Raw genomic sequence first — 27,451 nt, forward strand, 5'->3', positions numbered from 1 at the left:
GCGCCCTGGCGGGGCCCGGCGGGCGGTGGGCGGGGCCGCGGCTCGCGCGGCGGAGAGCGGCGCGCCCCCTCCCCCAGGTCAGTGCTGGCGCGCGGCGGCGGCGGGAACCGCCTCGCCCCTCCCGCCGCGGCGGCGGCGGCGGGCGCGCGCGCGGGGCGGGGGAAGGGAGGGGAAGGGGGGCCGGGCCGGGCCGGCGGCGCAGCGGGTGCCCTTGGCGGCCCCCGCGCCGGCCGGAGCTGCGGCGCAGCCCGCACTGCGGCAAGGGAGCGGGGCGCAGCCCCTCCTGGGACAATCCCGGGGCCGCGGGGCCTGCCGCAGCGCCCGCGAGAGGGCTGTGGGCGAGCCGAGACGGCCTCGCCCGTCCTTCCCGACACCTCCGGTGCTGCCGCGGCCGGGAGGGCCCCGCTCCGTTCCTCGCGAGGAGGGCGCAGTTTCGGGGCGAATGCGAGCCCCGTCCGTGGATGTGAGGGGCGATTCCCAGCCCCGTGCCTCCCCCCACCCCAAGATGCCCTTGTGGCGGCCGGAGCGGGTCGGCTGCCGGGCGGCCGCCCCGGCACCCCCCGTGTTCGGGTGTCGCCGCTCGGGGGTCACACAGCACCGGTGGAGGCCGCGGGTCGGGGGTGGGGGGGCCCGGACCCCGCGCGCTGGCGGCGCTTCCTTCCGCTCCCGCCAGGGGCGCCCGTGAGTCGCGCGGGGCGGGGGCGGCCCCGGCGGCCTTGCTGGGCCCGTGCAGGCGGGGCGGCCTCGCCTTCCGATTGGTCGGCTTGCTGCCCGCTGTGCCCGCCTCCCGGCACGCAGCCAATAGGAGCGGAGCGCTGGCGCCCTTCCCCCGCGCTTGCCGCAGGGGCGGTGCGGGCGCTGTTTGCCTTGGAGCCAAGGGCGGCAGGGAAGGGGTGGAGTGTCCCCGGCATCCGGGGCTGGCGGGCCCCGGGGGCAGCCTGGAGGCGCCCGGACTGCGTGGGCCGGGCGGAGCTCGCGGGCCGGTCTGTGCCGGTCCGGTCCGGTCAGCCCGCCGGCGGAGCGGGCCCGCCCTGCCCGTATATGTCGGTGGCTGTGCCGCAGCAAGCCGGGCCTCCCGGCCGGGGAGGCAGCGGGCGTGGCTAAAGTGCCGAGGAGACGTTGGAAAATAAATCCCAGTCCGTGCCTGCTGCTCGGAGGTGGCGCCTCCTGCCCTGCTGTGGTCGCCCTTGGTCCCGCTTTCCTCTCGGATTGCTGTGTTCCGCTCCTCCTGGCTTGGCGCCTCTGGTGCCGCAGGTCTGGCGCTCCGGCCCCTCGATGGAATTCGGTCTATATGATCTCTCTTTCCTTGCAACTTACTGTAAGCCTGTACAGTTGAAAAATCATTCCTGGCATTACTGAACCGGGATGAGGTTTTGTTGGCTAGGAACGCCAACAAAACCATTTTGAATCTCTTTCTGCCACTTACGACACACTGCTGGAGACTTTACCCCTTGCACCAGCTCTCCAGCACTGGGTTGCAGTTGCTGAGTTTCTCTCAGCTCTTTTTTTATCCAAGAGGTATCAGGCCTTTAAAAAGGTAAATATGCCTTGTCCTGGACAGCATTGCTTTTTAAATACAGAACAAGTTTAAAATTAAAATAATATTTTATCCCAGTAAGTATTCTAATAACAGGCTTCTAAATTGGGCAAAAAGGTACAAGGAAGAGCATGAAAAACAAAGTTAAGCCCAATATCAGTTCATCAGGGTATCCTTGTTGGGATGGAGGGCTTGTTCCACAGCACACGCTATGATTTGCTCTTTAAATAAAATGTTTATTTGAACTATTATGTTAAATGTATTTTTAGTATTAAAGATCCTCCTTCAGTTTTTCAAAAATATTGTAAAATGGGCAGTTTTTTGAACTAGGCAGCTTGAGGACATTTTGTTAATGACTTGCTGAGGATGGATTTTGTGTTGTAAAGGAAATCTTCTTAAGAAAGCCAAATGAGGGTAGGGACTTGTCACTGAGCTTTTTCAGCAAACGAAACACATCCGCTGCAATATTGAGTCTGTGAATATTTTTATTTTATTAGCTCACACAATGTAGTGCAAATATAGAAGGGTTGCTCTTAGTCTGAGCTGCCGGCACAAGGGCACCGTTGTGTTTCGGACTGCAGAGTGGCTCTGCCGGCAGGCCTGGTGGTCCCTGCAGCACCAGGATGTACTGGCAGGAGCAAGGCTGTGAGTGGGCTCCATTCTCTGTCCTGTGGTCAGGGCAGATGGCTGGGGCTGGATCTGTGCTCGGCTCGTCGTGGCACAGCAGCTGGAGCTGGGGCTGAGCAGTGTGGGTGTTCTGCAGGTGATATTCCCCTACAACCATGTAGTAATCTAATTGCTGCTTTTATCATGTATCACAGTGATTCACAGCGTCTGATCTTCTCTTTAACGTGTGTGCTTGCTTGCTCACAAGCAGTGGAGTTACTGAAAGTGCAGGCTGCTGCACAGAATGAGCAGCCAGAGGAAAAGATGCCCTCTTACATATTGATACAGCAGCCAGTTCTATTTTTTCACCACTTGTTGCAAGCACACAGATGTGTTTTGATCTTAGAGTGTTTCCGTAGAATCAAAAAAAACTTTTTACTCCCACCAGTGTCGTGTGCTGAGGAGCACTAGCACATGCAAGAGTAGTACAGACCACCTTTTAGATAAGAGGGAAATAATTTTATTTCTTTCCAAAATGTTGACGGATTATTTTGTTTGTTTGTTTTAAATACAGTTCAGAGGGAAGAAATGAGACTGAAACTTCTGCACCTTCAGATGAGATCTTTCCACGCTTTAACAACAATATGCCAATCCCAAAGCTTTAACAAAACTGGATGTCTACTATTAAAGCTGGATAATGAAATTGAAAGAGCAGCTCACAGAACAGCAAAGTCTTGGGATTTGTGTGCACTGAAACCTGCGTTCCCTTGGTTGACAGGTCAATGTGTGCGACTCAGGAATCAGCATTTTCTCCAAGGATTTCTGTCCACTTTGGAAAGAAATGTTTATTATCAGCATGGGGAGGTTTTTTTCTCATCCTGGAGACGTTTGGGGGTGACAATGATGGAAAACTACAGGCTCAATACAGAGTGGATCAAAAAGCTTAGGAACACATCATCAAGATTTTATGCAGTTGTATCAGCTGGTAAAACTGTCCCCAAAGCCAGTAACCAGCCAGTCAAGAGGCCACCAAAGGCACCGAGGACCAAGCAGCCATCCAGAGCGAACCTGCCGCTCTCTGACATGGAGGTGAAGTATAACATTTACAGTCTATGTGACATTGAGGGACTGCATCAGTTTAATTTCCATTCAGATTTGCGTTTAGATGAACATTTTAATGAAATTAACATAATTAGTTGCTGAGAAAGACTTCATTATTTACACTAGTGTTGGAGCTTTGTAAATAGAAGCAAGCTTGATAGAAATTGGCATGTTTGGTATTTTGAAGGTAAAATGGAAGTTTACTTGCAATGTGTTAACCAAAGTATAGGGAAGATGAGTGGTTTACTATAAAGTGGAAAGGTGAAGTGCATTAAAAATAGTTTTGACCAGTGCTTTCAAATGACATTTTCTATTGAGAAACAAAGTCTAACTGTCAGAATAATTTAACTTTCTTTACATCTCTTTGCTTATCCAGATCTACCCAGTTTTAAGGTTTCACTCAAACAGAAATAAAAGTGAAAGTCAATAGTATAAAGCTTATATTCAGATTAAGTTTCAGATGGGTAGTAAATGTGCAAGTGTAGCCTGTGTTACCTGAGGAAGATCATTCTATGTGTAGAAATGGCACCTTGATTATCAGACTCTCATGTCTACAGAGGAAATGCAGCAACATACTGTTTTAGGTACTGTGAGGTACAATGAGGAAGAACCGTGCGTATTTGTAGCCAGATCTCCTTAAGCTAGCCAAGCCAGGCCTTAAGTACACTTGAATGTAGGATTCCCATAGTGAATCCTGGTGTCAGATGCGTTACTGTTCTCATCAGGCTAAAACAACTGAGTTTCAGGGTATTGTTAGTAAAGTAGTATGATAGGTGAGACTAAAACAAGGACTGTGTCTTCAGAAATAGTTTACACGTTGCAAAGTATATCTGTTACATGATCTACTGAATGTGAGCAGAGGAAAATTTTAGTGCTTGCCTTCTCATATCTAAGCTTATGATGAGTATTTTGTGTGATAAGCAGGTGCATGCCTTGGTGCATGCCTTAGTGTAACATAAAAAGATAGTTATAAAGAATTTAGTTCCCACTAATATTTTCATGTTGCTTTGGAAGAGGAAAGTGAAAAATACTAGTCCTGGAAGACTATGTAATGCTTCCAGCTTTTTAGTCATGGTATAGTCATTACATTCAGAGTTTGTTTCTCCTTGGTTTTGGGTGAAGTGACAGCATTTTTGAGGCTTTTAAATGACAGCATAGAATGCAAACAGTTTCTTTGTTTGACATCTTCATATATATGTGCAAGTAACAGGCAGTGCTATTTTTACTGTTTTCCGTTGTGAAGAAATGGAGAAAATACTGCCTGATGCACTGAAATAATAATATACTTCCTGAGGAGGCTTTTGCATGGCAAAATGCTGGGCCAGAAATTACCTCTAGTGTAGCAGGCCCTAGCACCAAGGCTGTTGCCTTAGGGACATCTCCTTCCCATCTTTTCCTGCCTCTGGAGACAGCAGTTGTGGGCCCATTCCCGAGGTTCTCAGTGTGAGCACCCTGAGGATCTGTGGTGTTTTCCCTCTGGGAGGGCCTGACAGCTGACACCTTTCTTTGGCAGAGCACTTGGTGAGTGAGATCCTTCCCGCCCTCCCCAGCACTGGTCTTCATGTGATTTTACAGGCAGAGTGCAGGGCACCAGCAGTGGTAAATCGTTGTACAACCAGTTTTTCAGGACAGATAGAGGATTTCCTTGGAAGCAGTTAAGTGGTTTAGTCAGACCATCAGTGAGCGGTACCACTACTTGGATAACCTGGTACGATCTGATGGCAGGAAAAGCCTCTGAGCTAACTCTTAATGCTACAGCCATCTAGCATAGAAATAGTTTGAAATTCAGGCATAGACACAGTATTTACCACATTTAGACAAAGATTGATTCCTGTGGTGATATGAGGACTAAAGTTCATCCTACAGGTTTTCTTTCTTAAAGTTTTTTGTATGCTAAAATTGGAAGAGATGGACTAAGGGGAGTTATGATTCCATGAGCCTGTACAGTTGTAGGGGGCAGGATGATACAGAAAAAGAATTGTCAAGGTACTTAGCTGTCCTTAGGAGCAGCCATCCTGTGTGCTGCTCTGAATAGAATCTCAATAATCAATAATGCCTTAGGCAGAAAGGAGAAGGGGGTGAGTAGCTCAAGTTCCTTTCTAGCGCCAGTACAGGTGCTGTATTCTGGGGTTTTTGAAGTTTGCAGGTGAAAGTGATGTAGCAGAAAAGATGGCATTAAGGTTGATTAGCCAGTTAACACATCTATTTGAGGATTAACTGAGTCACTGATTAGAGTAGATTTTTTGTCCACCAGCACCCATGGACACGTATTTTAGGTGTCTTAATTACAAATTATGCCTAAGCCAAATGTTTTCTATCAAACAAGATTTTTGTAAATATGTAAGTGAAACAGTACATTGTAAAAAAAAAAATCCCCAAACCTGAAAGTAGTTCATATGCAAAGTGCTTTTTCAGGCATGTAGCTAAATGGAAAACCTCTGGTTGTAACTAAATGAGAAATGTAACCATTGAAACTAAAATTGCAGCTGTAAGACAGAAAGTCAATCCTGTAGTGCCTTGAAATGAAGAATTGCCCAAGTAATACACTGTGCAAAACACAGAGCAGGACAGAGGTTTTCAGATTGTATACTGACTACAAGATGAGAATTTGCTTCCTTAACTCTTGACAGAAGAATTTCATGGCAGAGCATGCATACTTATCATAACAGGAGCTTTTTGGAAGAATCTTCAGATTCAGATGTATAACTGGCACTGGTGATTTAGTGATTGAGAATGGATTTATGTAGTTGAAATTATGATAATGAAATGATACTTTGAGGGAACTGAAAGCAGAGTTCTGTTCCACTGTTAGTTCAACCTTCTAGCACAGTTATGGGAATATGCCTACAAAATTGCTCTCTGAATATTATTATTACTTTGGAAGCTTATTTTCTGCTAGTGGTTGCTGAATTAAGATGATGTGTAAGCAAAGCTTTGGCTTTGATGGTAGAATGTTGACATTAAAAAAGAAAAGTTCAAATGTGAGGTGGTGATTCTAATGATTGCTGACAGCCCCCCCACAGGGAGCAGAGCCCCTCTTGGAGCCTTGCTATCTGACAGTGTATGAGTGCTGCAAGAATGTAACTTGTATTTTACATTCAAGTGTATTGTGGACCTAAATGCCTGCAGATGAGCACAGTTCTTTTGTTCATTTGTTGTTAGTTACATGTCCATTTGTATTAGTTACAAAAAGCTGGGAAGTGACTGATGCACAGCGAGACATTGCTTTCTGGACGTTTTCCACTACATTGTACTGAAAAACAATTTTATAGGTCATACATGGTATCAGAACAAAGAAATGCACTTCAGATGAGTAGTAGAATTTGCAAATCAGTGTATTGTGACTTGTTTGATTAATCACGAAAATCTCACATCTCTTTACAAGTCAGTATCATTTTTCCATTTACTTCTTTGAATAGGACATTTTAGTTGTTTAGGTTGTGGGATCCTGGGACAAGCTGTGTGCTGTTCCCCTGCTGTGAGTGCAGCATGCAGCTTGGGGCAGGCAGGGACGCTGGAGCTGTGCAGTGCCTGCAGCTGGCCCCGAAGGTGCTGACTCTCTGTGCTGCAGCGGCTCAGCCCGGGCAGTGGCTTGGTGCATGGCAGGGCACAGCGTTTGTGTTTGGAGCTTCTGCTTGATAAACACGCTGGGGTACTCAAACTCCATTTATCTTTACAACAGTGCTAACAACACAGGGATGTTTTCCTTATTGCTGAGTAGGGTTTGCACAGAGCCAAGGCCTTTTGTGCCTCACCCCACCAGCGAGGAGACTGAGGGTGCACAGGGTGTTGGGAGGGGACACAGCCAGGACAGCTGACCCTAACGGATTTTGACGATGTTTTAACTCTGTCAGGGGGTGTCCTGCCTCTGGATTCAGTGGTCAGCCAAGTGTGTCATAAGTTGTGGGATGGGAGCAGCAGCAAGTGCAGCTCTACTGTTCAAGTATTTAATTGGCTTTCAGGGAAGAAGAGTTGTCTTTGAGGCTCTGTCATAGAGATTTTGTTGTGACTTCACTCATGCCACCCGACTTGTTCTCAGTGTGTGATTTGCTTTCCCAGTTAACAACGAGCAAGTACTCTTTGTTAGTATATGTATACCAGGTAGAAATCATGGCAATGATACCACAGAACAATGCATAAATGAAAATTGTCACTGTCTTTAAAAAGTCGAAGCAAAATTGTCTTATTACCATCTTGCTTCAGCATTGCCCTAACTCAAATCTCTGTTCCTTTGGCACAGAATCTGATGCAGTGCACAGCCTTTGCAACAGCAGATGAATATCATCTTGGTAATCTGTGTCATGACCTGACTTCACATGGATATCTTGAAATAACAAGTTTGCCTAGAGGTAGATTTTTGAAACATATTAAATGCAATGTTATATCTGGGGAAATAAAATATGGGTGAGGGATATAATTTTTGTAACTTTATATATTCTTATTCTGATAATATCCTGGAATATATCATACTGCCTGTAAAATTATTGCTTTGCTTTAAGATCCTATTTACCTAAAAGTCCCCACATCAAAACCTTTCAGAATAGCAGTGTGAGTGGCTCTTCCCAGTTGTAATGTTGGGAAAAAGTATCCTCTGATACTTTTTCCCAACATTACAATTACATTAAGAAGTACAGAAAAATTACATGCATGCATGAGAAATAACTTTGGAAATTGATACAGAGAATTTGTACAGAAATTCACTAACTGTTAGTTTTTGAATGTTTTATTTTAATTAATCCTTCAGTAGTGAGGTAGTGGAGTACATCAGCTGTCAAAACAGTTCTGTAGTTTGAAGTGTTGCATCTTCTTTCGTACCTAGATTTCTATTAATGTAAATCAGAGTTGGAGAGGAAGGCTTGCAAGAGAGAATCTTGCTGACTTAGTGAAATGAAAAAGATACACACATAAGTGTTTAGTTCTAGTAAAGAGAATGCTGTTGATACTTCTTTATTGGGCCAAGTATATCCTGGCAATTGTTGAATGCTACACTTAGGCTTCAGCAAAATAATTGATTCTGGTTTCTATATAAAATATCTCTGCAGACTTGGGAAAGTATGGCTTGCAAATAGCTGCATTATACTACAAAAGAAAAACAAATTGATCTTATTATGGCTTAAGGAACCTTATGCCCTGGAACAGCTCTGATTTTCATATGTCAGTAGTAGAATATTTTTCTTCTTCCTTTGAAAGAACAGATTATATGCAGCTAGGAGAAGCACTGGCAGTTCATGGGTATTTCAGTAGGGGTTATCAGGAGCCTGTCTGCCTCTCAAATAATAATCTAAGTGCAGTGATACTCCAGTGGGTCTCTTTCAAGCACGAGACTTACTAATGACTGTCTTGTTCAGAAAGATAAACATGAAAGACAATATCCACTAGAATATAGACTTCATGTTTCTTTGTAGTTTCTTTGTATTGAAACTAACCCTGGTTTCACAGCTTTGGGATAGAAACTTTGTACAACCCCCAGCATGACTGTGAATTAAACGTTACTGTTGACATCATTTTACCCTGGGAGTGTCAGTTTTGCCAATTCCTTTTATTTCTTCATGGTGTTTTTGACTCATGAGTACTGTTTATCAAAGGTTTGGAGGAAGTAATGATGAAAGGATATTGGATTGTGCCAGCAGATCTGAAGTGTTGTGATGGTTGGCATGTGCATGTAGCAGTGGTTGGTTACCAAGCCAAACACTGAATTTGAGAGAATAATTTTTAAAAATATTTCCACATAGAAATCTAAAACAGTAGTTATGGTGTGATATTGTTGCGTTGTAGTGTTTTTCCAAAGCATTATTCTTGGTTTTGACCTCTTTAAAAACATTTTAGAGGCAGATTCTGCACCTCCACTTAAAGTAGACCAAATTCTCTTCAACTGTGTGTGTTTTGGCTGGAGTGGATAAATAAAGATATGGCTGGTATTTGAAAAGGCAAATGAGAAAATGTAGACAAATGTTACTTCCATGATGAACTCAAACTTCACACCTAAAATCCTTCTAGTTATTCATCCAATTATGTGTTTCTGAACTGGACTAGCAATTGGAAGAAAAGTCTTTAAGGGCTCATTCAGACCAACTGCGGGGTCCCAGTTCAGATATTAGCAAAAAGGTATCTGGTACTTGGTCGTGTCTCTCTGCTGCCTCAGTCTACCTGCCCTCTATGGCCTGAGCAGTAAAGGTAGAATTTGTACACAAGCAGAAGTAACAACTTTTGATACTACATCACTTGACTTGTGATTTTCCTCAAAAGGCATTTAAATTTTTAAGGCTTAGCTGTTAGGCCCTGCAAATTCTTTGTTAGCCCTTGCAAAATCTTAAATAGAAGTAGGGGACTTTCCTGGTCTAGCTTCCACTAGTGCTGCAACAAAACAAGTCATGCTGGTTTGAAACCACATCAGGACTTACAAAACTCCATCTGCATTAGTGAGTGGCACAGTGGAGAAGATTTGTAGAAGAAGAATCAAACCCCTATTTTGAGAACCCAACAACCACATTTTGTAAGTTTGGAGATATTCTACTTGTACTAGCTCTGGTCTAATCCTTTGTAACAAATGCCCCATTTAGTGGTTGGAGTACCACAGCAGCATTTTTTTATCTTCTCTTTCATTTTAATTTAATGCAAAAGCCCTCACATTTTATGTATTGTTGTGCAGTGCACATCAGAAGTGTGGTAAGGGAGAGTGGGTGGATGATTTATTTCAAAAGCACACTTCTGATGTGCAGGGAAATGCAGGTGTAGGCTCCCCTGTCTTGGGGGTACACTCTTTCAAGTTTCTGACTGGCAAAGCAAAGTCAGCACAATTTGAGTGCAGATTAATCCTTTAGTGTATAGAAATGAAGAGCTTCCAGGCAAGCAGATTTGACTGCTAATTTCCCTGCAACTGTGCAAAACTTCCACAGTTCTCTCACATTGTATGTCCATTTCTGTGTTCTGTTCCTGGTTATTTACAATGTCTGCATCAGTTTTCTCCTAAGTCTTTTGTTCTTCAAGACTACTATCTTTCACTAGCTGAAGATTCTGGTGAGGTTCCCAGCAGAGGCCCAGTCGATCTAGAATGTGTTCCCCAGTTTAGAGAAGCAGTGTAGTTTGATATTTTAGTTGGTCCCTGGCAAGCATTTCTATCAGAAAAATAAAATGTGGAACTGGCTGATGTGTTAGTATAACTGTTGAATTACATGCTTACAGCTATCAGCTGTCATGTTTAGAAGTTTGACTAAATAGTCTATTTTTTTCACTTATTTTAAACCAGATGCTGCAAATGTTTTGGTGGTCAGTACTGAGAAATCTGCAAAAGAAGATGATCCAGGCATGATTTTTTTCTTCAGGTAAGCAATAAATCATGCTCAAAATATTATGTCATTAATCATAATGGTGTGAAGGAAGTAGTGCAGCTTGCTAGATCTTGCGTCATATTACCTCATGAAACTCAAGGAATAACTGTCCAGTCAGAATGATTTTTAAAAAAATCAGAATTATTTAAATGATTGAAAAACACCTTCTCATGATTTGTCATTGAAGTCTGGTTAAAAAGCAACTAGTATGTAATTTCTCTGAACATAGTTTTAAGTTTCTTGATTCACAATGACAAAATCTGCCACTGTACAATTTGAGTATTCCATTAAAATACATTTAAAACAGTATGATTACACTCAGTTTTTCCTTGAATTCACAGGGAAGGGGCTGTTGTATTTTGGAATGTGGAAGAGAAAAGTGTAAGTAAAGTGAAACTTGGTTAAAACTGCATAAGCAAGTGTTTTGTCAGTCTCACAAAGCTCAGCATGCTAGAGGTTTGTTTGGGAGATTGATCTTTCTGTGAAGGAAAAAAGCTGATTGATTCTTCTCCAATGAGTGCAGGTTCTTGCCTGCTACTGCCCTCAAGTGTGTGGGCTGCTGATACATCACCTTTGAAATTCATCTACTTAAGACAAAAATCTGAAATCTTAATTTAGTGAGACTGACAAAAAGAATATTGTTGCAGTTCTACATCCTGAAAAAGTAGATCATAAAAATCTACCTGTGAATGATTGTTTGAAAAGCACTAATGTAACAGAAAGTATGTTAGAAGAAAAGGATTATTCCATTCTATTCCATTTTAAGTCAGTTATTAAAGACTTATGTTTGTACAACTTTGAAAGAAAAAAAAAGAATTATAAGCAACTCATTAGTACTGTCCTGTGTTTTTACCAGCCAGCAATTTTCCTGAAGGAAGTTTTTTATTGATTGGTATAATTATTAAATATGTTGCTGACATATTATATTTTGGTGATCTTTGCTGACCTAGAAGGGTATGCCAGAAGCATATCTATTCTAATGAATACATTCATAGTTATTTAATGTTTTAAATGTATTTTTCTTACTGTGGTTAAGCTGGATTCTAGATACAAAAGTATCTAGAATTGACCTAATCTGTAGACAGACTACGTGAAATTAAATGGTGTATTAAATAGATGATACTGAGATGCATTGAAGTTCACAGGAGGATTTTCACTGGGGTAAATGAAAACACAGAGCAGTTGTTTCCAGATGTGAACAGTTTCTGGATTCTTCTGTTTCAGCATTGAAATGTTCCCGATTTCCTGTCTGTTTTGGGGGGGTGTCAATGTATCAGGTGTCCTAAAAAAGATAGCAGTTCTCCCTTGCTTGTTTGCATGCTATGGCTCTAACTACACTACTGGTTCACAAATATTACTGAAGACCAGCTGCTTTAACTCCTGATGATCTTTGAGTTGAACACCTTAGCCCACCAGAGTACTCTGAAAATTCTCCTTTTGTTGTACAAGCTTAAATACCTTTGAAAATTTCATAGCTTGTTTTCCTGGTCAATACTAGCATCAGTAATTGGTCCCTTGCTAGCTTTATTTGTAAAAGAGGAGGAAAATGCCTCTTTCTGTTTATTGAAATCATAGTCAAAGCTTTAACTGCCAAACAACTTGCTCAAATACAGGAAGCGTTTTTATGGACATGCTTTAATGAACTGAAATGAAAGGAGAAAAATCTCAAACTGGTCTGTAGAACAGAAGCTGAAAGTAATTCAGTAGAACAGAATGTAGAGTGTCACTGCAAATGGACAAAAGTACCCCAAATTTACTAGTAGGAGAAAAAAAAATGAAATTAACGGACATTTACCAGAAGAAGTAACAAATACAGACTGATCACAAAAAGAAACTTAAAACAAAAGAGCAATTTTAAATACCTGAGTAGGAAGGTTGCACAGCAGCTTCCTTACCAAAATAGCAAGGGCAAAAAGAAAAACCAGCTCGGAGGTTTTTTAAAAGGAAACTGTGTGACGTAAGTGCCCATAATAGCAAGAGTTTGCAGCTAGTGACTCCAGAACATCTCTTCTAATTAATTTTACTGTGTCACAGCTAGTCCCTTCTATAAAATTAGGCTGGGCCTAGAAGCAGTGTGAGGTTTGCACTGCTGAACTGTCCCTGGACACTGCTGTTTTGCTGAGGTGACTGGCCTCAGAGCAGATGCTTCCTATGTTCTCACCCGTTTTTATCACAAGACTTGAATTGTATGGTGAGTCTTAGTCATGCTAATATTGAATTCAGGATTATGAAAGGAGCTGTTTCAGCTGTACAGTTGAGGGGTTTTTCAGTGAAAAATGTTACTGTGTTACATAGACAGTATCACCAAAATTCTTGAAAGCAATGAAGAAAGCTAGCAGTGCAAAGAAAATCCCTCTTGCAAGTGATCCAACAGATTTTTTTAGAGTACTTAACCTGGAAAATATGCTTTATGAAAAATGTATAGGGTACAGTTTTGTGCTAAAAGATGAACTATGAGCTTTTATTTTAAAAGGAGAGTGCTTTTAAGTATGACTTAGTACAAGATTGAACTCTAAAGAATTTAGGCATCAAAAGTGTTTTGTGGTTTGGTTTTTTATTGGCTGTTGTGTAGCTAAATGCCTTTTAAAAACTCATAGGTGAGTGCTTTTTTTAGTTCAGAATTTGTTCTAATTGCAGATGATTTTTTTGAGGGGAGCCTTGTAGCATATAGAAAGGAACAAGGATGAGAGATCCTAAGTCAGACGTCAAGAGGAAAAAGTTTTGTGAGAGAAAATGGCCTTTCTTCCTGCATCAGGTTTTAGTGTGCTGGAGAATAAAGGAGCAGCGAGATTACTTCTGCAAGTAAAACTGCCCATTTAACCACTTACAGGGATGAATGTGGCAGCTGAAACAATTTTTCCAGATTTTTGTAGTAGTGAAGGGTTTCTGTAATATAACTGACCTCTGGTAGCTGAAACAAGACTACTGATTTAGCAGCAAACTAGTAATTTTATCAGAAACAACCACCTAATGTACTTCTCGTAAAGATTCATTCCCACAGTCGGACATCTGCCAAAATCTAGTACCTCTCATTGTTACAATACTGAATACATCCGTGTTGCCCTTACTGCTGCTGTGGTTAATCCTTACCCTGTTCCATGTGTGCACATATAAAATGACATTTCAGTTTTCTCAGATTCCTTGCAGCTGTTTATAGCTACAAATTCTTCTCAAACCACAACTAGTTTCAGATGTAAACTATGTTAATAATAACTTCATTATTTAGCACACCTCTTCATTGTTAGGTAAATAACTTCATCATGAAGGTTGCATTCATCAGCCTGCCCTGTGCAAGTTCTTTGCAGTGATAATTTGCTGCATGCTAATTGCTGCAATTGTCTCCTTCTTAGATGAAGCATATCATGCGAGTGCTAGAGCAGCATGAAATTCAGCCATACGAAGTTGCACTGGTCCATTGGGAGAATGAAGAGCTGAACTATAGAATAGGAGAGTAAGTATCTTCAGGTGGTCTGTGTATAAAAGCTAACAGAGACCTAAACCAAACTCAAGCAAAAGTAATTCAGCTAGTAAAAATATACTTGTCCTTACTTTTTTTTCCAAATGAGTAAAATAAAGAAGACTATAAATCTCAGTGGATAAATGTTTCTGTCTTGGTAAACTTGCAAGTAGTGGCCTTTGTGATTTGCTTATATGATAGATCTTGTAAATAAGAAGCTCCCTGCCCACACAACTCTTCAGCAATCCCAAACAGAAATGATGTATGTCACAGCAAAAAAACTAACATGCATTATTGAGACGAGTTTGATTTTAAAGAGGATGCTCTCTGTAAGCTTTCATCAAGTGCTTGAGATTCATATACAAAGATGTAATTTCTGCAATTACTTCATTTAGTAGGAAAGTTACAGTTTGATTATTATGTAATGATAAACCTGGCAAGTTATCTCTCCTTGTTAAATAATGTTTTTTCATCATGGGAAGAAAACTATCTCTACAGAAATATTTCACAATGAAAATGATTTTATATATTATCTGTAATTTTCCAACAGCACCCAAAAGCAACCCCTAGACAGGACACTTTTAATAGGAGCTGAATGAATGATGCTCAGCTTATTTAAAGTAACTTGATAAGGAGACAGCTGTTTGGTTTTTCCTGACCATTTGAAAACTGCATGTACTATTTAGTTGTGTAATTTGTGATTCTTGACATACTTCATTTCGCTTCTGTGTGTTTCATGGTGAGATTGACATGAAAAATTGAACAAGTCTTTTGTCCCCTTTTCTTTGCTCCTTACCCTCTATGCAATAGATGTTTTAGGGAAAGAAGCATCATAGTGGGGAGGGAGTAAGATTGATAAGAGTGACAGCAGAAAGTGAAAACAGAAAGATAACAGAGGAGCTAAAGAGCAGGAGAGAGGCCAGCATCCTGCTTACTCTGAATAATCTGTGTGTATGCAGCAATGCTACAGTTACCATCACAGCTTGCTGCACTGGCATTTACACCTAGAAAATTTGGCCATAATATTTGTCTTAGACTGAGGAACTAATTTTCAGTGATTTGTTGTGAATATTGTCAGGTTGAACTTGAGTAAAATGCAAGGATGGGGATGATACCATACAGACATGGCATGCCTTATCTACATAAACAACTAGCCTTTCTTGCACTGTCAATTATTCTTCAAGTGTTCCTATGCTGGTGGCTCGATCAATGAAGATGCTTCAATCTTGTCTTAACAGAGGTCAATCAAAGCTCCATAAAGGACAAATCTTGTTAAATTCTGAGCTGGATAGTGATGAAGTTGTTCTGCAGAAATTTGCCTTTTCAAATGCTCTTTGTCTTTCTGGTAAGTTAAAATTGTTCATACTATGTAGTCTATGCTACAGATTTTGTGAAATGTCATTATAAGTGGGACTTGTACAGTGACAGGCTGGCAAAAGCTTGGTATCTGGTTTAGACAAACTTTGTAAAGAGTGATTGTGCTTCAGATTGAGAGGATTTGTTTTCAATGATTTTACCATGTTTTCTGTAAATTGGAATTGCTTTATTGAATGGAAACCTTTTTAAAGCTGAACAAAGCACATTAACAAACATGTTTTGCAAAAGATACATGTTCTACTGAGCATCCTGTTCCCAACCTTTGAGAACTATCCTAGGATAACAATGAGTGTAGAGGTGACTACTAGAAACCTCTCAGTAATCTTGAATTATTCATACTGACATCATTTCCTCTGACAGAAAAAGCTAGTTGCCAGCTAAAAAAGTGATACAGGGCAGCTATTCCCAGCTGGGGAGGTGTATCAGTAACACATATGTGGACCAGAGTCACAGATAATGTTTTGCAGGCTTATTAGCCATGGTGGCAGACAGTGGGAGGCACTGTGAAGAAGTCAGGTTCACCAGTCATCCTGCTGCTTGAGCAAATAACACCTGTCTACTGCTTCAGACCTTGAATGATGGAGGGAGTGGGAGTTAAGAACCAGCAGCAGAAGGCTGTCCTCAAAAAGGCCTTTTAAGGGAAGTCTGGTCTGTCTACTTCTACTGCCTTTAGGGTAAATTCCAGGATTCCAGTAGTATTTTGGGGAAGTGCACCTATACACAGGAGAGAAACAGAATGCACATTTTTGAAGTGCTACACCATTTCATCAAGGAGTGCAGTGTAAGTAAGTGGTTCTCAACTGTTGAAGGAAGAGCTGTTGAGAAAAAAGAATATTGTTCTCTATAGTTTTCTTATTTATAAAGGCACTGTATGGAAGGGTAGTGCTTCCTAAAAGGGAGCAAGGGATTTATTCCCAGGAGATAATGTTCAGTAAAAATAAAGGATGCAAGTATAGTCCCTAGTCAGATTTATGAATGGCAGAAACCAGCCTCTGTCAAATAACAGGTGACAGATGAAATGCTTATTGGCTGTTGTTTTATTCAAGGGCTAAATTTGAAGTAATTTAAGTCAATGACTTGGATTAGGCCTTTGTATTCAAAAGATGAGTGTGCAAAATGTTCAGCATTGGGTTTACTGGCAGTGTCCTAGCCAGATGATACTATTGATTACTACCACAGAAGAGTTCGTTTTGACAATTAAATCTGCCCTGATTAATTTTATCAGATTGAATGAGGTTAAGTTTTGATCTGTTGCTACTTCTTTCTTGTCTGGGAATCTGTGGACTAAAGAACAAGGCCCAAGTTATATTATCATCTTGCAGAAACATTTTACTAGGTTCAAGCTGAGGCATAGCAGAATTTGTGTTGCCAATGCCAGTGCTGAACTCAAGCTTCCGTAGAACAGAAGTTAGTATCTTCAGTAACAGTACACTTACCTAAAAACAAAGTAGGAGATTGCTCAAGTTTGGATTGAGCTTCAACAGGAACAGGTGGTGTGTCCATACAAGCTAACTCTGGCTGGAGCACAGTGCATCAATACTGCACAAATGGAGAACGAGAGCTGTGCAGGACACTAGAAATGCAGCGGAGGCTCTTGAGGTGCCACATGAAGTCAGCCTGACGCCAGCATAGCTCATTATCTCCAGCCTCCTTGGAATGTAATTTGCAGAGGGCTCACACATCCAGTAGAGCACTTGGGCACACAACTTGTGAGCTGAAGCAGAAACTCTCCAGGATCTGAGCTGATCACTTGGAGAAGAAAGCTGTGCTCATGATGAAGCTGGTTCTGTGTGCAGAGCTGTGTCAGTGCCCAGCCCAGATCTGCCCACTGGTACATATACAGTGATTGTGTGGTACAAACTGTAACTTGCTGCAAATAATGTCTGTAAGCATCGACATGTCCTGAAGCAGCCTGTTGGCAGATGTAAAGGTAGAATTACTTGAAAGCATATGTACTTCTCACAGTCTTTTGCTTTGTTGTCTCTGTGTTGCAGTGAAGCTAGCTATTTGGGAATCATTACTGGATAACTTTGTGGAATCTATCCAGTCAATTCCTGAGGTGAGGTCTTGTTCCCCTCCTTTTCTCCTGTGTTTTGTAAAAAATCAGTCCATATGTAGCTGAGGATAGGGAAAAAGCAATTGAATGTTGAACACATTTGATCGTAAATCCGTCAGTGTAGAGAAGCTCAGAACACCTGCAGAGGGGTTGGACAAGAAATCATCAGCCTTTAAAGGGCTGGGAGTTCGGTTCTGCATTGTAATAATGTTTCCTATGTTGTGCCACTGTCACTTGCTACTGGTGAAATGTATGTGTAACAGGATAAGCAGCAGTTAAAAATCTGGCCAAACACAGAGTGTGCTAACTTGGGCTGAAAACAATGTGCTTTGACTTGAACATAATGAAGAGTTTGAGTGAATTACTTAAAAGTTTTTCATGAGACGTAATTACAGTACAAAGCTCACATAATGTTGTATATAAAATTGAGATTTGTAGAGTTCAAAACAGAAAACGTTTGGTTTATTACTTTTATATGAAGGAAATAAATGGTAATACATTGATTGTTATAAGGAGAAAGTCTATTAAAAGGCTAAGGAGTGGCAAGGTAAAAGAACACTGTCATTACTTTAAAATAAAAACAGCAGGAAGGAAGAACAAATCATCTCTTGTTCAGGAAATCACTTAAGAAAATGCCCCAGTATTTCTGTAGCTACTGATGACGTACTCAGTGATTTATTGAGAAGCCTGGATAAACCAGTTGCACGGTGATATTCTTAGAAAGCTAGAGAAGCAAGGCACTAAGCAAACAAAACTGTTAGTAAGTACAGTGTGCATTCTAAGATACTTCAGGCTGTAAAACTGTGGACTTCTTAACTACTAGTACATATTACTTGATCAAGCAGTGAAGAACTTCCTACTTTTCAGATTCTAAAGTCACGAAGGAAGGTAAAACTCTCTCATGCAGACGTGATGCAGAAAATTGGAGAACTCTTTGCACTAAGGTAAATTCTTTGGTTACACCCAGGACATTGTATTACACAGAATGTAAAAGTTACATTGTGCAGTATACAAAGAGAAGAATGCACACCAAGTAGAGCAGGGTGAGACAGGGTGGGAGAATTCCTTAGTTTGACTGGAGTTTGTGTGTTATTTACATTAGTAAGGGGACCCACTGGTTCACCACTCACTGGCATTTCAACTGCAGGCATTAAGTAGGCAGTATATCATAAATGACCAAATACCACACCCTTTTCCTTTCCTGAGTCCACCAACATGTGTTTAAACTAGTAATTACAGTAGGTACTGTATTTACAGCATGTAAAGGATACCAGGAGAAAGGTGGGTAGGTGTAGCACTGTTAACTACAGCCTAGAGTCGGTAAATATCTTTTGAGTTCTGTTCTTCCCTTGACTTACTCAGAAACCACTGCTAAGTCATTGTATTTAATGTTTTTTCATCCCTCAAGTGAAATTTGGTCTTTGACAATATAGACCATTACACACTCAAAAATTAAAAAGGAAAAAATCCCACCAAAATCTCCAAGTTAAAAAAAAATCCTGTTTCAAACGCTGGGGTACTTGAAGGACTGATCAGTAATCAACAATGACATTCCAGGTATCCAAAGGTTTGTTAGCAATACGTTGAAGGCAGGAGATTTTAGCTTTCAGCCTTTATGATGCTCAGACCATTGCCTGATTCTGAGGGGTGTGCTGCACACACATATCCAGCATGCAGTACCGGTCACATTTAGGAGTTCTGTATTGTTGCTTCAGTGAGCCCCAGCATAGTCAGGGACCTCTCTCCAGGTATCGAAAACTAAGGAAGGTGACAGGTTGAGGAGGCAATGATGGCATAAGGAAAAAGTGATTAATGTTCAAAAGAGTTCCACAGTAGAGTACTTGCAGAAAAGTTTCAGGAGATGTGACCAATTTTAAATAATCACTCCACTTGTATTTTTACTATGAAAGGAGATTCTTTTCATACTGTATGTAGAATTACAGGAAAATTTTCTTATTTTGTTTAATTGCATGTAAATATTTGCTCCTATATTCACCACGAGGAAGACTGAACTACAGTAGTGCCCATTCTTTTTAGACACCGTATAAATCTGAGCTCAGACCTGCTAATAACACCAGACTTCTACTGGGATAGAGAACAACTGGAAGAGCTTTATGACAAGACTTGCCAGTTTCTCAACATTAATCGCAGAGTTAAGGTGAGTGTTTTATTGTTGTTTGAATCTTCCATGCTCAGATCAGTTGTCTTTGGCTCAGCAGGGTCACAGATTGCTCTGTGAATGTGCTTTCTTTGCAGAAAGTGAATAAATAATAAGGTATTATATACTCTCCCCTTTTCCAGGTGTTATTAGCCCACTCGCACCTTTACCTGGTTTAGGTTAACCTGCCTCGCATAAATGAATTATTTCCTGAGCCACTAAATTAGGCTTTAAATAGAAGAACTGAGAAGAGGATTCTTCTTACTGACGTGATCATTCACATCAGTTCTTGAAGGGTGACATAATGTTTACTGCTGAACCAGAATAAGAAGCATGAAAACTACCTCCTGGTGGTACAGCAATCATAAATACTCAATTTTGGGGCATTCCAGAAAGCTGTATCTTCTTTTGCTTATGACTGTTTTCATGAGTAGGTATCACCCAGAAACACTTCAATACCTGTAGATGCATATCTAAATTTATATTCTTTTGGGGAACCCACTGAAATAACAGGTTCATTTATGCTGAAGCTTCTGTTGCTTGTGCATGTTGTCTTACAGAATTTTCTGTTCTAATAATTTTCTATTCTATTTTGCAGAGGTGTTAACCCCTTTCTAGTTCTGTGTTTCCCTATTTAGTGATCTGATTCCATTTCTGAAGTCCAGATTTGTGATGTTTGTAATTGCTTGCAGGTAATGAATGAAAAGCTCCAGCACTGCATGGAGCTGACAGACCTAATGCGAAATCACCTGAATGAAAAGCACGCGCTGCGCCTTGAGTGGATGATAGTAATACTGATCACCATAGAGGTTGGTGGGCCTTTCTTCAGTATTAAGGACATAATAACAAGTGCAATTTCTATACTTCATACTTTGAGAAATAAGATTACTGTATTAATGTGATGTACACAGGGATTAGTATTTGTTCTTTGTAACTTTCAAATTGCAGCTACAGTTACTTTTCAGATTATCTGATTTATAGCGTAAAGTGGTTTAAAGGTTTTAAAATAAAAATTCACACCAATGTGTTTGCTGTTCCACAGGTTCTGTTTGAACTTGCAAGGGTAGTTTTCTGATGACAGATCAAACTCAGGAAGAAGAAAACAGACAAAACAATAGAAAAGACAAGACTTGGAATATTCTGATCAGATGCTTCTGGAGAATGATGAAGTTGTGTCTCCTGATAAATCTCTAAATCTTCTGCTCAAATTAAGAAAAAAATTCAAATCAGTCTGTGAACATTATTCCCAGCCACTGTACTAATAATGTTAGAGAGGGCTTAACCTATGGATGAATCTCATGTGTGCTGACTGTATTTGGTGAGACTCTACATCTTTCTCCCTTAACAGTTAAAATGATGCTGAATAAATGGCTACTTTGTGTATTTCCGATAGATGTTTTCTCTCATGTTTACCAGCTCACTCTTGGAGAGCTGCAACACTGTCCCAAGCTTGGAGATGGCATTACCATTTGTTCTGGCATGATTTTAATATACGTGGCAGATATATTTAACATTATGTTCCATCCCATCAGAAAGTGGTGTTTATATACTTGAATGGGTAGTACTATTTTCATTCTTTTTTTACATTTAGTATTCATATAGAAGGGGAATCAGTTGATCCTAGAAGTCACAAGGACCTGTAGCAAAATGGTAAACTAAAGGAAGAGTCACAGTATTTCTCTGTCCACCTTATCATGCTATCTGATTTTCATCAGTGTAAGTTGCAAGGAGTGAGTTAGCATAGGGTGAGATGTCTTAATTATCATCTAAGGTAAAAGTTTCTTCTTTTTTATTTTTAATCTGTTCCTAATCCACAGAGTGCTACTTGAGAGGATGAACAGATTTTTTTTCTGAGCAACTTCTTTTTCTAAATGTATTTTCAGAAACTGGTACACAACTGCTGTTTTATCACCTCTTTCAAATTCACTTTAGTCCAGTGTATTGAATAAGGAACAGAACCTAAAGATTCTGTTAAAAGTTCCTGGAGCATTGTTAACAAGCCATGATGACTAAATTCTGGCTAAAAATGCAACTACAGTTGCAGTAGCTTACTGTTCTCTGTTCACCTGAGAGAATTATTTCTGAGTGCAATACTGGACTCCTGTTGAATACATCAAATAGACATAATGGAGATAAAAATAAAGTCAGGCACAGCTAGCAAAAACATCTGACTACAAACCCATCCTTTTGCCATAAATTGCAATACAATGCCATGGGTGCCTCTGAAGAATCAGCTGCTGCTCTTAGTGGAGGCTCTGTCCACTGGAATCAGAACAGATTGTAACTGGAGGTCTTGGAATACCTCAAGTTCCTCTTCTCTGAACTGCTGAGAAGGTCTAAACAGTCAGGCCCTGCTCAGGGGAGTGAATTGGTCAGGACAGCAGGGTGACAAATACTTGTCACTGTGGAACTGCTCGGCATCCATAGCCTGACTTACGCAGTGTTGTTGAGAAACAGAACATTACATCTTTAATGCAGCAGGAAAATTTAGCAAGCACCACTTAAAATTAATAACAGAGAATTAGGTTACATTTTAATTCTAATTTTTCCAGCAAATATTTTTCAGGCTTCTCCCTCCCCCGCTTTGAGGTAATACCTACACTCAACGACATTACTTCCCATTCATCTCACATTTAATGTTTCAGTGTTTCAACTAAATTGCTAAAATGTAAATATGCAGACCAACTGCATCAGTAAAAGTGGTTTTAACAAAGTCATTGGAGGACTTCTAAAGGCTCTTTAAAAGCATAAAGTGTCTAGGCTTGATCATCTGAAGTATTCTCTCTCAGGACTGTAAGAATTACCAACACCTCAAAACAAAAGAAGTGCAGTTACTTTTGAAACTGTAAATCAGTTTATCTTGGCACATAAAATCACAAGCATAAAGTCATACTGTACTTCTTGCCAAGCCCTCAACCCTGCTTACTCCATTGAGTGGCTAGTCACACTTAAAATGCAAAAGCTTCAGTTAAGCCTGAACAGACCTTTAAAAGTTTGTTTTTTCATGGGGTACACACGGGCAGCTGCATCCAAGCATGAGGGGCTTTTGTATTAGCAGCTAACTCTATGTAGAATCCTCTTGGTATATTACACATAGAGAACCAAGCTGGGAATTGAATTCACCAAGAATGTAACTTGAGCTTTCACTGCACGGTATACCAGGGAGTAGAGCCCTCTGCGACCACACAGCACGTGGGAAACTCTCCCTGCCTGCACTCCCTGCTTCTGCTTCAAGCCAGAGATCCCCTGGGGAGCCCATGCACATGTACACATGGCCTGACCAGGGGGAAGTTTTATGGCACAGGCAGGATGAGATTCAAGCTCCAGAAGCAACACAAAACTGCCTTATTTGTGAGAACACACCCATCTTTTGCCTGCCTCACCCACCCCATGGTCTCCTGGTGCAACTGAAAACAACCATCATCACCATAGTTTGCACAGTTTGAGTCTTCATCAAAATGGGTCTACTCTAACCAGTAAGGGTCACTTGAGGGAAAAAAAAGATGCAATAGCAATAAATACAGAATATGCAAGGAAAACCAGAGAGGAATCCTAAAATACTCAGAACTCTGAAATGCTGACCTTTTTAAAAACATTAAGACTGAACAGTAAAAATCTGTTTATATGAGCCTTGTTAGACCATTCTTTATAAGGATCCCAACTGTGCCAATTGCTTCTATCTGTGCTTTTTCTGTCACATAAGGTAAAGCATAACTTACACACGATTTTCTTTGGCACATCTGCTGGGAAGTTGTCACCAGAGTAGCTATTTGTAAAACGGCAAGGAATGCTGAGAGCTATGACTCAATTCCAGACCTGTTTTTCTGGGGTGACAGCACTCAGCTACAGAGTCAATCTCTGCTCTCTGCTGTGCTGTTCACATCAGCTCTGCTTGCTGGATGCATGCACACACCTCCCTGGAGCTCTGTCATTGGGAGCTGCTTCCTCTGGAACACCTCACCTGCATGGGCATAAAAATGCACTTAGAAACCACTGCAGTTTGAATCTTTTTTTGCCTAAGGAAAACAACACATTCAAGTACATATATTGCTGTAACTTTATAGGCAATCTCCACTAAAAATGTCGCTCCAGCCAAGAGGACATTGTCATGTTTGGTTTTACCTGTTAAAAGTGGGCAGGGCCAATGTAAAAGGCTCATTTTGGACTAAGCCAAAGGCAGAAAATAGATGGCTGATCGCACTGCAAGAACTGTGTCAGTGGGGTTACACTAAAAATTTCTGACAGAGAGGAGTCTCCTAACAAGAAAAACTATACACACAGTTAAACTATTTCCTTAAATGACATACATTGTACTGACAAATGGGTGGTTATAATTATTTACCCTGGTCTAAATTGCAGCTACTCAACTAGTTTTGTTCACTAGGTGTAGAAACAATTCCTAATATCCCAATACCAGAAAACCAGCTTAGCCTACAGAACAACAAAGATCCATTTCTTCATCTTTTCACCTCATACAGCCTACACAAAAGGTGGCTCCCACACCATGGATCTCCTTCACCTGTCAGACCACCAAACCTACTGGCAACAAAAATGTGAAAGCTCAGATCTCCTTGGGGATGAGCACTCACCTATCACAAACATATCCCAACAGCAAGGCAAGGAAGAGTACAGAAGCCAAGGCAAAAAAAAGCAGAGCCATTGCACTACTGCTGCTGGGCCCATACATCAGTTTTCCCAGGGATCACTTTTACATTCCTACAATGCTGTCTGAAAGATAGGTGAGACTTGGGACAAGCTATGTGCACAATTCTAACGGGGAGGAGAGAGTCCTGGATGAAAAGATTGGAGACTCAGAGGTACAATGTTCTAGGATGAAGCTATTGCAGCTGTTACAACTTGCCACCAAGCCTTCTCACCAGCATAAATCCAAAGTGGAAGTGTTAGAAATGGCAGCTGTGCTAATAAAACAGATTTACAGCATTGGCATAAACTCTTGGTTTACTAGAGTTGTACCCATGTGAAATAGGGTCCCACATCTTCAGGGAACAATTCCCACGCATTGCCTAGGACATGCAACTCCCAGATCTCCATGGCTTCTACTCCTCTGGGAGTGTGTCAGCAGTGCTGCAGGGAGCAGTGAGCAAAGAGCTCTTCAGAACAGCAACTGTGCTCTGTTACTCTTCAGAAATGCTGAGAAATTTGAAAACTCACAAAAAATCTTAGCACTTTGAGCCTAATTGACATCACTAGAGCTGGTGAGGTTTTGACTATAGCAATAAAAAAAATCTGCTATTCCACTCCAGATTTCAACTGAACTCATCCAAGAAGACACACTTACAGGACTTGATCAAGTTCCTCCCACGGTTCAAGTGACTTTACTCAGATTAGCAGACACTTCCATCATCCTATTAACACTTATATCATCAGCAGCATGCTCATTTACAATGTAAAATATGATCTTATCAGACAAAATGCTGCCTCTAATCCAAGTATGTGCAGACTGAAGTAAAACCCAAAACCTAGGGACTCATCCTATCATCAACAGCATCACACCTAACTAAGAATGTGCTCAGATGTGTGTAGCACTGTCTGAACAATCCTTTCAAAAAGTCATAAAAGTGGGAAAGAAATCCTAATCAAGTACTCTAGAAACTCAAGAGGAAAAGCCGGAACATAAAAACTAAAAGCTCAGTAATGCCACTTGATGAGACATGGATACATTTTGATTACACTATCAGGTGCATGGATTGTAACCTAGGAAACAAATCCAAAAATCTGAAGAAGAGATAGAATAATATTTTAGATTCACATGATAAGCTGAGTGTCCCAAATTCATCAGGTGAATGCTTATCACTCCTTGCGACACAGGTGACACGTCTCAGGTGACAGTACTGAGGGTCTGAAGTTTGGCAACATTACACTCAACACAGCCATCTTCCTACAGATTCCAACAGGCCTTGAATCCAACAGGATTAGAAACTGCATTATTGCTGGATTCAAGTATTTCAGTCCAAATAAAGGTGATTTACAGCTGAATTATGAGCTGTTAATAATACAAATAAACCATAGCTAAGTTAATTTTTCTCCAGTTTCAGAGACAGCACAGAGGAGAATCCCACACAAATGCCAACACACAAGTAAGCAAGTGCAGCACAGAAGAGAAAAGAGGTTAAAAAGCCTGCCAGATATCTGCCAGAAACACACTGGTTTTACTAAGTAGCCCACTCAGTTAAATTAAAAATTATATCACTTTTTCAATATCTTCCAGGAGAATGAGACAAATCATCAAACCACTAAGCAACTTGAGTTCAAATGCCCATCTACTCTCTTTACTTTGTATTTAGCTTGCAAAACTGAAATGCAAGGGAAACCATTCAGGGGAAAAAATTGCCAAGTAGACTGGTTAAATACACTCTATAAACTTTCTGACACATGCTCACATAGCAGAACTCAGAGAGTTGTGCTGAACTACAATGGACAAGTTTTTAAGATCTCAGCTATTCGAGATGGGTCTTAAAGATTAGGTTCTGTTCAGATTCTAAGTACTGGAGCAGCAGCAGACAGCTTTCAGCTCCATTAAAATTAAAAGTTGTTGGGTTTTGGGATTGGTTTTTGGGTTTTTAAGTGAAGTTTTAAAGTTTTTAAAACTTCACTAGTCTTAAAAACCTGCACTTTTCAAATGCAGTTTAAGCTGAGTAAATAAATTAATATTCATGAGTTATTTGATGCAAAGACTCAAGCTGTGCCTAGCAAGACATCCATTAATTTCAGTGGAGATGGCTTAGTCAGACACATAAAACTGGTCTAATCCTTTATCAATTTAGATCCCGTAGAAGTTACAACAGTCTGGGATGGCTGCAATCATCTGTGGATCTACAAACCAGACAAGATACAAGACTCCTCCTCCCCATCAGCACACCTGCTGTCAAGATGCAAAGTTCAAAGTTTGGGCCTTTTTTTCCATAGTATATCTTATTTAATTACCATGGAAACAACATCCCAGGCACAGCTAGGCCCCTAAATGCTGGCTTAAATAAGTACCTTAAAAAAGGTAATAATCATCTGGACCTAATTCAGACCGTTGGCATTGCAGCATATGCTGTATGCCATGAACAACAAAAAGCACACTGGAGGGCAGCAGGAGCAGGGCTCCAGGGCAGGGGGTGCAAAGGAACCCCCTTCACCTATTGCTGGCCAAACATCTTCCCGCAAGGTATTCAACAACAAAGTTTCTCTCTGAAAATGGTTTGGTCCATGGCGCTGCTCTGCTTACCAGATGTATCCAGGCTGTCCCTGGACTGATTCCCTGCCTGGAGAAATCACATCCAAGGGCCTCCCAGCCCCTTGTAGAAAACGGCATCCCTGCTCCACGCTAACAGCTCTGACTTAGTAACTTCTGCAAGACCGACAATTTTTTCCAGGTATGTCTGCTGGTGTATTTCTTTATGCTGTTTTATAAGCATTCATGTATTATTCTACAGCACGCCTTGGATTTGGATAAAATGAGGCCTTGCTACAGCCACTCTCCCTCTGCACTCCACCACAACCAGATCTGCCACTGTGGGAAGTTGCAGATGTGATTTTTACATACAGCAGCTATATCATCCCTTAAAAAGGCAAGTTAAGAGTATCCCCTTCAAAAAACCTGCATCCAGCTAAACAGACTGCCAGCAGACCCAACATTTCCACGTCCGTACTCTCAATCACTCTTTTTGACAACTGAACTTGTAACCTCCCATCTGACAGCTCAGCCACGGCGTGCCCAGGGCAGTTTCACAGACACCGGTCGCACGCCGCCACTTTCCGACGCACCGGAGCGAGAACTCGCTATAAATGACACCTGGACAGCAGCCAGGGTGACGCGGAGGAG

At 41.1% G+C, this 27,451-nt stretch overlaps 1 protein-coding gene across 5 annotated transcripts; it reads left to right on the top strand.

The window, feature by feature from the left end:
* The first annotated feature begins 1,240 nt into the window (after positions 1-1,240).
* Positions 1,241-21,010, top strand: RMND1 (required for meiotic nuclear division 1 homolog). 5 transcript variants are annotated; one of them, XR_009418092.1, is made up of 13 exons: positions 1,241-1,537; positions 2,718-3,232; positions 7,485-7,593; positions 10,491-10,566; positions 10,914-10,953; positions 13,923-14,023; positions 15,268-15,374; positions 17,401-17,465; positions 18,330-18,406; positions 19,469-19,620; positions 19,764-20,050; positions 20,313-20,429; positions 20,663-21,010. XR_009418092.1 is itself a non-coding variant. In XM_059468861.1 (12 exons), exons 2-12 carry the CDS (start codon positions 2,732-2,734, stop codon positions 20,693-20,695), a joined length of 1,347 nt encoding a protein of 448 aa, XP_059324844.1. In that variant the 5' UTR covers positions 1,350-1,537; positions 2,718-2,731; the 3' UTR covers positions 20,696-21,010. The 5 variants fall into 5 exon arrangements, 2 of the variants coding, with proteins under 2 accessions (XP_059324843.1, XP_059324844.1); XR_009418090.1 differs by having other exon boundaries at positions 1,246-1,537; positions 19,500-19,620; XM_059468861.1 differs by lacking the exon at positions 19,764-20,050 and having other exon boundaries at positions 1,350-1,537; positions 19,500-19,620.
* The last annotated feature ends 6,441 nt before the right edge of the window (positions 21,011-27,451 follow it).

Source organism: Ammospiza nelsoni, chromosome 3 (assembly GCF_027579445.1).
Source record: "Ammospiza nelsoni isolate bAmmNel1 chromosome 3, bAmmNel1.pri, whole genome shotgun sequence".
NCBI classification, from domain to species: Eukaryota; Metazoa; Chordata; class Aves; order Passeriformes; family Passerellidae; genus Ammospiza; species Ammospiza nelsoni.